We start from the raw sequence: 12,190 nt of genomic DNA, 5'->3' as shown, positions 1-12,190 counted from the left end.
GAAATGCCCGAACTTTCCACAATTGTAGCATGCTCCGCGGGGTACTTTCTTTCTCTTGAACTGCTGTGACTTCGGTCCTCGCGGTTGTGGTTTACTAGGACCAGGGTTTTTATAGCTTCCAGTATTATGCCTCTGGCGGACATAATTCAGCTCTTGCTGCACCATATTCAGTTCTGGTTCCTTCCTACTGGCTATTAAGTCCTGTTCTATCGCTAGGTGCATAGGAAGATCAGTGACAGACTTAATGGCAGGATTCATTCTTAATGTGGTGGCAGCCACAGCAAGTGAAGGGGGAAGACTATTCAAAATGGTTGCTACTTGCATTCTTTCCGGGATTTCGGTCCCAGCAGTGGATAAGTCCTTAGCCATGACAATCATTTTATTTATATGCTCTACGACATTGTCTCCCTCTTGCATACGACAAGAATTATACTTATGCAAGAGTAGTTGGATGTTAACTTCAGAAGCAGTGTCGTATTTTTCTTTTATTGCATTCCACATGTCCATGGAAGTTTTATAAGTTTCAAAAACTTTGATTAAATTATCTTCCATGAACATGAGCATAAGACTTTTCGCCTTTTTGTCTTTCGACTTCCACTGTTCAAACCCTTTCTTTTCTTCAGGTGTAGATTTATCAGTAAGGGTTGGAGCAGTGGTTTCGATTATATCATCAATCAATGTTGTCATAAATAAGAGCATATCCCATTTTTCTATGCCACATATCATAATTACTGCCATTAAATTTGTTAATTTTTCCTAGTTCTGATAGAACGAGTTTACTAGCCATTCGGTAAAGAACTAAAACTAAATTAATTTAAATTTGTATGAGGTTGATATTTTGACAAATATAATAAAGTTAGATAAAATTAATTAAATAAATTAAAATGAACCTGATTTTTGTGAGTTGAGAAACGAAGCTCCAATTAAAGCGAGGTCGTCACTTAGCGGTGTTGACCGAAGAATCTGTTGTCGAAGTTTCGACGTCGTTTCTGACTGGATTGGAGATGATCAACTTGAAACAGTCGGGCCAGCAAACAAACACAACACTCAAAAGCCCAAAAAGAAAGCCCAAAATATGTTAATGCAGATGTATTAATAGGAGGGCTCACGAATTTTGATGGGAAAAAAAACTTGAAGATAGGACTTTTGTAGGCTTGGTGTAGGACAAGAAGGAATAGGGTAGGCTTTATTGTATAGGACAAAAAAAAAATGCTAGCTTGCTAGCTGGATGTGATATAAAAAAATGCTAGGTTGCTAGCTTGCTAGCCGCCTTTTGTAGGCTTAGCTTTAAGCTTGTGGATATAGGCTTGCGGCTAGCCTATGAAGAAAGAGTAAAACCGAAAAATAAAGGGAGAGAGAAGGCTATCTTTTAACTGAAGGATATAGGGTGAGCTCCTTTTTCTTTTTCAACTGGCTAGCTTCTTCTTCTACTTCTTCAACTGAAATCTTCTTCTTCAACCGAGAGCTTCTTCTTCAAGGAGTTGGAGAGAGAGTTTTCTTTGCTGAAAAATAGCAGGATTCCAAGATGATGAAGAACCTTGAGCTCTGATACCAGTGATTGAAAACAGAGAAGAGAAAAGATGATATCCTTGAAGGGGGGCTCCGGTAATGGGTAAGAGGTTTTCTTTTCTTCGTTGTATTTTCTAAAGGAGATCAACCCTCCTTTTATAGGGGCTAACCCCACTATCTCCACCCCCTTCAAATCGGGCTTTCCAAGTATCAACCTTTCTCTTTAACCAGTTTGATTCCGTGGCTTGGCACGCACAACTTAATCTGACGTGATCCAGCGACGTCAGTTTCTGGAGTATCAGTCCAAGGAGATCCATCGGAAGCCCTCTCCGATCTTTCTCGGCCATTTTGTGGAAGGTCTGTGCCTCTTAAAACCAGCAGCATAGATACACACACGCTCAACGATGAAGAGGTTTTGACGAGTTCAATAGGTTACTGATACAAAGTTTGGCAACAGCCTGTTCCTGATGTAGTAGTGATTAGGATTAGGATGTTTTATTTAATTTAATCTAACTCCTATAATAGTTATTTATTTTTAATCGTATTCCTGCAGTAGCGATAGTTTGGATTAGGGTCATGTGGTTTATTAATTCAACCCTATTCATTTGTTAACGAAACTACTCGAAGCCAAAACAACAAAAGGAAGCCAGCATATGCAAAAATAAAAAAAGAGAAAGAAAAGGGTTTATTTGCAAACCTGCATCGTAAATAGGAGGCGTGAACATTGTGGGTGGCTGGCGAGGAAAAAAATTTTCGTGGTGGTTTTCGAAAAGAAGACGGCGGTGCAGAGCTCAGGCGGTGACGGGATACCTCGCTGGCACTTGAGGAGGAAGACATTATTGGATGCACACTTAGGGTGATAACTTTGCATAGACATTTTCTGCCTTCTTTATTGGGCATCGAATCGAAAATTTAAGGGCCTGCTAATGAGGGTAAATGGGCTGACCCATGTAGTGCCAAATTTCTACAACATTTTAATTTTATTTTATTTTATTTTATTTTTGGACAAAGGGCTTAGGTAGGCCTTGCGATCATATGCCCGTACCGATTTCAGTTCTTCTAGGAGATTTGTCAATTACAATCCCGTATCTTGAGGTATGGTATAATTACATGGGTAACCCTAAAGTTTGTATATCTACATAGATAATTTTGACGTTACTGATTATAGTTACATTGGTAATCCTAAGAGTCTCTGTTTCCATCTCTACACTCTAATTTCTCACTCTTCACTCGTGCTTGCTCTTCTTTGTTCCTCACTTTCTCTCCTGTTTGCACTCTCACACACACTCACAATCAGGCCCCTAGTGAGCTCTGATACCAATTGTTAAGAATTGGTATCAAGCTAGGTATCTGAGAAACAAAGATTGATTGAATACTACAATACTTTATTGAATGCAAACATCTGGCTTTATAGCCTTACAACCTAACAGAAAGAGAAATTGCAGCCCACTAACATAGTAGTAAAACTACAGAAATTGAAAATTTCAAAGCTAACAACTACATCCTAACTTGTAGGATCATTATTTGACTGAGATTCTAGATAACCAAGATTCCTACTTTCAAGCAACAAACAACAACAACCACGACTAAGTCTTCCAACAATCCCTCCCTTAAGCTAGTGCGTTCAAGCACTCAGCTTATACTATTCAATTCACAAACTCCTAACACCTTTCCGAGTTTCTCAAAAGCCTCCAGTTTCAAAGATTTTGTGAACATATCTGGCAGCTGCTCACTAGTATCACAATGAACTAATTTAACAACCACCATCATGAGTTAATTTTCTAAGAAACTAAAACCTGACTGCAATATGCTTGCTGCGTCCATGAAATACTGGATTCTTGGAGAGCTTTATGGTTGAACTATTATCACACCAAACTCCTAACCCTAACCCTAACCCTAACCCTAACCCTAACCCTAACCCTAACCCTAACCCTAACCCTGACCCTGACCCTGAACCCTGACCCTGAATATGTTAACTCTCTTTATGTTATACTTACATCATTCTTATTATTTATCTTACGTACCAGACTTTCTTATGACCTTATGTTATATATATATTTTCTTGATGATTACTTGCTTTTTATACTTCTGCTTTATCATTATTCCTGCTTATTTTATATCTGCTGACAATACATTATTGATTTATACTATATGTATTTTACTATTAATTGTTATAATCATATTCTGCTTGTTTGACTTTGTATGTGACTTGCCCATATAACTTATATTTGATATTGTTGCCTAATGCATTCTAATAACATGTTTCATGCCTTATATATACAATATGTGAATTAACATTCACTCTTTTCAATATGTGAATTTACATTTACTCTTTTCTCTCCTTCTTTATTTGTAGAATATTATATCTAAATGATGCTTTGTATAGAATGTTTTTATTACTTTTCTATATGTGTGCTATAAATGTTTTATATTTACTTTATATGATTAAATATTATTTTGTGTCTATGGTGATAACTTAGTGTTTTATTATAGTGAATTGTATATTTGTATTCATTTATCTCTAGTGTTTTATTTTAACAAATTGTATATTTATATTGTGATAACTTAGTGTTTGTGTGTCTATATTTTGACTTATGTTTTTCTCATGCTCTACTTATGGATATGCAATTTATTTTGAGTTTTTCTTTACATGCGTTGAGTTGAGTCTCTATTTTCACATCTTTGTCCTTGGGTTCTTTCGTATTTTAATTCCGAGAACGGAATTTGTTTTAAGGGGGGTAGAATGTAATGACCGTGAATTTTTGATACTAGTTAAAATAATTTTTGGTATTTTAAAATATTTAATTATTATTTTTAAAAGAGTATTTGTATTTCTCGATTTTCTAGATTTTTCTACGATTTAAAAAATCCGACTTATATTTATTTAAATTATTTTGATATTTATAAATTAACTTAGTGCAATAAAAATTTATGGAATTAATCTGTTGTGTTATTGATACTATTACGTATCATTTTGAATAATACGTTGTATTATTTTTACTATTAGGTAATATTTCGTATAATACATTGTATTATTGTTATGTATTATTTTATACAATTTGATTTAGTATTTCTATCATTGCATAGTATCTGTTATATTAGTATAACTGGTGTGTTTTATTGTGTAGATAATAGATAATTATTCTATAATTATTTGATTTTAAATGTAAGTAATTATATTTTTTATTAATTACTTTCGTTTTAATTAGCTAGCCCTAACCCTAATTCAACTATATATATACAGCCCATATCCCCTCTTCTCATGTTCACGAAACGCAGCCGCCTCTTATAATATGTTCTCTCTCTTCCGTGCTCTCTCTCTCTCCCGACTCCAGTTCCAAACCCCGCCGGCCATCTCTCCGCCGAGCAGCCTCCTCCCCCTCCGACCTCCCTAACGAACCAGGCCATTAGATATGTATACGGCACTGGTACACGTGGTTGAGGAGCCTTCCCAGCTTTCTTCTTAGTAGCTTTGACTCTCGCGGCGTTGAGAAGCTCTGAAGTCAATACCCTCAGGCCGTTCTGGGTACAGCTAACCATAGCATTAAGGAGGCTCACAGGTCTCCCGTGTGCTAGCAAAACAGCTGGATACACAACCTCAGCTAATATTGATTCTATTGGTCTTGACGGTACCACACACCATAAATACTTTATTTTAAATTAGTTATAATGAGAAATAGTTTTAAGGAATAATTTTGGAAAAAATAATATTTATTAAATAAGATCATAGAGCGCGACATTTCATGTGCAAAACGACATCAGTTTCCAGTTTTCTTGTTGATTATTGCTTGAATTTGCAAGTTATCCATAAATTGACAGCTTTAAGATATCCATTTCCTCCCAAAATCTGATATTTAGGCTTCTATTGCTGTTGAAATCTGTTGAATTAACCTAATGAAGCAATGCTACTTACCAATTTTAGCTTGTTAATTTATATTTTACGGAGTTGAGGAATGAGACTTTTCAGTTTTGTACACTTCAATTTTTTTTGTGGGTGAACATTCAAATTTTGTGAGAAAGGATTATAAGTGGATGTGTTCTTATGCAGGCCTTTTCAGTCCTATGTGTAATTCCCTCGACACCATGCTCAAAGATCACATCTTGGAGCCATCTATCGACGTCAAGATGGAGAAAGTGAGCTTGGTAGAAGTTAATAATGATGGAGTTAGTGAGGAGATTTGTCCAACTACTGATCCAATCAAGGTTGCAACTGATTGTGATTTGAAGGAAGAAAGCAGTGAGGGGGAGGGAGGGGAGGGGGATTCTTCGAGTGATGGCTCTTCTTCTTCTTCTTCTTCGAGTAGTGATGATGAATCTTCGAGTAGTGATGAGGAAGGTGATGTGGGCAAGGGGGTAACAGCAGTTGAAGTTGAAGAGGGCGAGATAAAGGTTGATGAAGTGATATTAGGCAGCGATGGGGAAGAGGATGTTCCAAGAGGACCCATCAAATCAAAACATGAAATTGAGGTAAAATCATCACAAGAATTTCACCAATTACTTTCATAAATAAATGTCTAAACATCTTTGGGAATATATGCACAAATGAAGCATGTTACACTTGTTTGGGTGCTAAGGCCTGATGCGTGCTTTGCTTGTCAGTGTATATATTTTGTATATTCTAAATTTATTGTATGCCCTATCTGCTATATAAATTTCATGTTATGAGTCTTCTTTGGTTTGGTTGATCCCGATTCCATTTACAAAACTCTTATAGATAGGTTTTTGGCTTTTCTGTCTGCTGTCAAGATGCATCAATGATGTTAGCTATATAATCTATGAGAGATATATACTTTTATTCTTGCAAACTGTTAATGAATCGTGTGTTTATTCTATGTTAGTTGTAAACTTGTAAGCATGTGTGTGCATTTGCACATAATTCCCTTGCGATAAAGTTTTTTTCCTCACCCCCGAGATTGACCTTATTTTATACATTGAACATTGCTACTGTAGGATCTCCCTCCAGTTCCTCCACTTGAAGTATCTCTGGAACCACACCATCAGACTCTGCCAGTTGGATTTGTGTCGTCTGTAAGTCCTTGAAAACTTGTGTTCCCTTATTTTGTTTTCCATTCTACTTCATGTTCGTTCTATGAGTCATGGTATCAGTTTATTTCATAAGATGTTGATCATAAGCCTCTCAACTCCTCAGTGATTGTGCACAGCAGAGTTTGATAAATAGATATAATAAAAAAATGAACACCCTAGTACGTGATAAACTTGATGATTTGTTTCATATCAGGTTCATGTCAGGTTCTGAGATTTACTTCAAAGTAATGACTTTCTTCTAGCTTTTGTGGATGCTTGGGGCCCTTTAGTCTCATGAATGCTACTAAAGTAGTTGACTCCAAAATCTCTAAGAGCCTTTTATGCAAGTTTCATAATATTCTGCTTATTGATATATTGACTTGTTATAATGGTTTAAAGGGTGAGCAAGCCATTTTATTGTCCTCTTTAAGTCCACTATCTCTACCGTCTTGTCAAGATTGCTTCTTCTTTTTTTCCTTCTCTCATATATATATATATATATATATATATATATATATATATATATGACTCCATATTCTCTTTTGCTGTTGCTCCAAATCTAACTACGTCTTCACTTTGCTCAAGATATTGAGCATCAGTCATTGTGGAGGGATCGGAGAAGCACAGCCCTCTCAATGAGGGATCCATTCTTTGGATTACTGAAACCAGGTTGCCGCTAGGAAGAATTGATGAAATATTTGGACCTGTGAAAAACCCCTTCTATATTGTCAGGTACAACTCTGATGATGAAGTTCCTCAAGGAATCAGCACAGGTGTTGCCATCTCTTTTGTTGTGGATTTTGCCAACTCTGATGATGAAGTTCCTCAAGGAATCAGCACAGGTGTTGCCATCTCTTTTGTTGTGGATTTTGCCAATCATATTCTAAATGAAAATACCTCTATGAGAAAGGGTATGATGCATCAGGTATTGATGACGATGAGGCCGCTGACGAAGTGGAATTCTCTGATGATGAAAAGGAAGCTGAGTACAATAGATCTCTCCGTCAAAGTAAGCGGGATGCAAACTATGGGAAACAGGAGACTGGGTTTTGCAAGAAAGCTAATTATAAGGGTTCCAGGTTTCAGAGGGGCCAGCATCTCCAACCTCCTCAATCACTGCCAGTGGCAAGAATGAACCAGCAACTGGCTGGCCAAGAAGGACAGGTTCATGTATCCCTTAATAGTGAGGGATACAACAATTGCAATTATGATCATAGGGCTGCAGGTAACATTCTTCATACACCTCAGCAGTTGAATACACAAGGATTTCTACTTCAGCCCCAATCTATAGGGTTTCCTGCTCAAGCCCAGCCACCCATCGGCGTGCAAGGAGGATTTCCTCAGCCCCATTCTGAACAGTTTCCTGCTAAAGCCCAGCCATCCATGGGCATACAAGGAGGATTTCCTCAGCCGCAGCTTGTAGCAATACAAGGAGGACTTCCAATGAACTTGTTACCATCTCAGCAGTTTGGAGATCAAACTTATAATCTCCAAAACCAGAATCAAGTTTTTAACAATTTCGCTAATGGAATAATGTCATATCAGCACTTGCAGCAGCAGCAGCAGCTTGTTTCTAGAGCTGGAGCGCTCCCTGGTAACTTTCAGTGGTTTGGTGGATTGTCATCTTCGTTGGCTCTTGCTGGGATCACGGGACAAGCTGGATTTAGTCATGTGCCATTTGGTTATGGTAATCTGAACCCTTCTCAGGAGCAGAGCCATGGGCTGCCTCCACTTGCTTTTAACCAACAAGCTGATATCAGGTGTGTTTCACTGCAGTTTAACCAGGGGAGGTCCTCCGCCTCCTCTAGGGGAAGGGGAAGGCGAGCTTATCCAAGAGGTGGCCGGCAGTCCTTTGCGCACCAAGGTGGCAATCAACATAATGGGTAGATAAATATGCCCAAAACAAATCATTTCTGTTTCCAAGTTTATGCCATCTGTGGGCTTTGGTGTTTAAAGTAATCGATCATATTTACGTGGTGTTTAAATTGACTATTAGATGTATTATCCAGTGACTTATACCGTGTTGTTACTTTCCATCTGTCTTGTAATAGCAGTGAAATTTTGGAACACTGCAGCGCACCGCCTGTCAAGTGATGATCTCTTTACAAGTATATTATTTGAAAAAAGTAATCGATCATATTTTGGAACACTGCAGTGCACCGCATGTCGAGAGATGTTCAAAGTAATCGATCATATTTATGTGGTGTTTAAATTGACTGTTAGATGTATTATCCAATGACTTATACTGTGTTGTTACTTTCCATCTGTCTTGTAATATCAGCGAAATTTTGGAACACTGCAGTGCACCGCATGTCGAGAGATGTTCTCTTTACAAGTATATTATTTGAAAAAAGTTATCGTCGTATTGCAGGGAAGTCCTGTCGCTTGCCAAATTAAAAATTTAGCTTGTAGTGGGTTCTATAGTCAGTGACACCTTAGTTGAAGTGCGGCCTTTTACGATTCAGGTTTTAGTCTATCGTGGAGGAGGTACAGCTGCCAGCGTAGACACTGCCTTTGCATCATAGATCATTACTTATTTTCTAGTGTTACTTCTTTGCCAGGAAATCATATTTAGTGTTGTGTTCTGAAAGTGCACATTCAGTAATTTTAATTTCTGCTGTCATCGTTTTTTGAAGTGGATGTCCTTTGAGGTGTAGATCTATTCCTTGTTTTTTAATTTCTTACTAACAGTTGGATGCTACCTTGTTCATTATTTCCTTTGGACAAGAAGAAGGATGTGGCGAAAAAGGTTATTCCTGCAATGACTGCTGGAAAGGATGTTTTTTTCTTCATGGATGTGGTGAACTGCATGCAAAAAGAGAACTTGGAGCTGAAGAATCTTGTTTAGCTGTATCTTATAAACTATGCAAAGAGCCATCCGGATCTAGCCATTCTTACTGTCAATTCTTTTGTGAAGGTTAGCTTGAGCTACATTGTTGAATGCATTCATGAAACACTATACGCAGCATGCAAGTTTAGAAGGTATATATGTTGGCCTTTTCTGTTGGCTCTTGCCTATTAATGTCCTGTAATTAACTTTATCAAATATGCCTTTATGAGAGCATGCATGTGATGTTTTTTTTTATTTATTTATACAATACCTATGATATGTAGGATATTTTCCAGAACAAATTCTCATATACATCCAGATGTGACACGTGCATCCAACCATGTCTAGTGCATGCTTGGTGATAAGAATTTAACAAAGAACCATTTAAAGATTTATAGCATGACACTGGTTTTCTCTGTAAATGGACTTGGTACTCCTGTTAGTCATCTTCAATGACTATTATCCCCATCCACCAATAAAATGCTTAAAAATTAGAAATGAGATTGATCCTCCAATATTCCTCTCATATTCCCAATAGTAAATCCTGTCCATGCTTCCAATTTGATCGAGCAATGTAGTATGTTATTGTCACAGGAATCATCCTTAATTTTGGTTAGCAGTGTACGCATGCCTTAAAATTCCCCAAGTTAAAGCTATTAGCAATATAGCCTTTTCTTTGATTACGGGGCCAATGTTTGGAAATAGAATTACAACCGTTCGCTCTGCACTTGTAGCTAACAATGTTATTTTGTTTTATATATTATATGAGGACGGTAATTAACCTTAGAAAGAGATGGGTTAATCTGAATGTTATCGAAGATGATACAGTAGATGGAAAAAAGATGGATATAAAAACTAGAAACTTTTTAGTTTGGGCCAGCTTATGTTTCAGTTTCAGTTTCATCTTTTGTTCTGGGCTTGCTTGAAGGGTAAATACAAGTGTATTTGTTTTTTATGGGGGTTAAGCTCACCAAAAATTCTTATATTCACCAATTATTATTTTGGATGAATATGATACTTGATAGCAACCTATATTGCACGTTATGTATTGGTATGACTATTATGTACTTTTCAATTTGGGCAATGATGATAGTCCTATTATGAGAATGCAATCTACAATGATTTTATAATGTTTATAGTAGGGCAATCTAGGATGAGGTTGCAACCTACATTGTATTTACAATGTTAGGTGAGGCAATCCATCAATGTAATTGCAATCTACATTGCAATTTCATTGTTAGGTGAGGCAATCCATGTTTTTATTTTTACCTATATCTGAGCCCCTAACTTGGTTATATATACTTAAAATGATTGGATTTGGGTCATTTTTTGGTTGCTTTTGGGTGAAAAAGATTGGATTTGGTTATATGAGGCTATCCATGCTTTGTGGGTTTGCTTGTGGGTTTAATTGCAGGCTTGGTCATTTGTTGGTTTGCTGCAGCCTATATCTGAGCCCCTACCTTGGTTATATATACTTATGATTGGATTTGGGTCATTTTTTGGTTGCTTTTGGGTGAAAAAGATTGGATTTGGTTATATGAGGCAATCCATGCTGTGTGGGTTTGCTTGTGGGTTTAATTGCAGGCTTGGTCATTTGTTGGTTTGCTGCAACCTTGTTTATTTGAGCTGCTTGCTTGTGGGTTTGCTTGTAGCCTTGGTCATTTCTTGGTTTGTTGCAGCCTTGGTTTGTTGTGGGTTTACGCCATGCCTTGGTTTGTTGCGGCCTTGGTTATTTGAGCACTAAGCTTGTTTTTGATGTCTTGTGAGCTTGGTTGTTTCAGTTTAAGTTTGTCGTTGAGCTTAGTCGCTTGTGAGCTTGTGAGCTTGTGAGCTTGTTTGTTTTCTATGGTTTCAGTTTCAGTTTTAGTTTGGGTTCAGTTGGGGTTTGCTTGTTGATTTGTTAATGATGGCTTTGTTTTCTATGGTTTTAATTTCAGTTTCAGTTTGGGTTTCAGTTTCATTCATTTTTAACATAATGGAATCCTTTCTTTGTTTTCTTTTTTGATTGAGAAAGAGAAGAATTATCAGAGATGCATCCTGAAATAGTAATGGAGGAGAGATTATAGGTGATCCTGAGATCAAATGAAGCCTAAATTTGATGCAGAACATATTCGCAGAGCACAAATTTTATATGAAAATAACCTCACGAGTTTGGATCTTTGCTGGATTCTGGGCGTGCCCATTTTTATGGAGTTGTAATTATTAGTCGTAACATTTTTAGTAATAACTTTCATTTTAATTGAGTTATTGCATATGTTTTTTCCTGCATCTTTGACATTTGTTTTGGTAGCTTACTTGTGGCTGCTTACTTGCTATTTATATGAGTTATGATGATTGGTCACATATTGATATTGCCGACTACAATGGAATTTCATTGTTTACAGGAGGCGTTCATGAATGAGAATGCTATAATTTGAGTATAAATTTGAATGTGTATGCTTACCCCAATTGAATATATTTGTATTTGTTTTTTGTGGGAGGTAAGCTCACCAAAGTTCTTATATTCACCATTTATTATTTTGGTAATCCTAAAACTTGTTTGCTACAACTATGAATTTCAAATTCCAAAATTTGTAATGCTATAATTTGAGTTTGAAACAAACAAAACATTATAAGTTTTGGTATTACATATCCTAAAATTTTGGTGAAACAAACAACATTTTAGAGATCCCAAAACCCACTAAAAAATTTATGGATTTCAAATTCTATATTGAAATCCATATCCATAAATTTTGGAATTTGAAACAAACACCCCCTAAGAGAGAGAGAGAGAGAGAGAGAGAGAGAGAGAGGCTGTCGAAGTCGAGTTCCCTCTGCTCTCTCATC

The 12,190-nt window shown here is 36.8% G+C and overlaps 1 protein-coding gene and 1 long non-coding RNA gene across 2 annotated transcripts; both read left to right on the top strand.

Annotated features, from left to right (window-relative positions):
* LOC109832467 lies at positions 1,397-2,618 on the top strand. Its single transcript, XR_002244783.1, has 2 exons — positions 1,397-1,612; positions 1,741-2,618. It is a non-coding gene; the product is annotated as an uncharacterized LOC109832467 (long non-coding RNA).
* On the top strand, positions 5,527-8,750 carry LOC109835789 (H/ACA ribonucleoprotein complex non-core subunit NAF1-like). The gene is given in 5 exon segments (XM_020403817.1): positions 5,527-5,976; positions 6,460-6,541; positions 7,128-7,307; positions 7,377-7,421; positions 7,424-8,750. Coding segments are annotated over 5 exon segments (1,740 nt in total). The 5' UTR covers positions 5,527-5,541; the 3' UTR covers positions 8,422-8,750.

Source organism: Asparagus officinalis, chromosome 3 (genome assembly GCF_001876935.1).
Source record: "Asparagus officinalis chromosome 3, Aspof.V1, whole genome shotgun sequence".
Taxonomy (NCBI): domain Eukaryota; kingdom Viridiplantae; phylum Streptophyta; class Magnoliopsida; order Asparagales; family Asparagaceae; genus Asparagus; species Asparagus officinalis.
The sequence above is the reverse complement of the archived record's forward strand: the minus strand, read 5'-3'. Positions and strand labels throughout refer to the sequence as shown.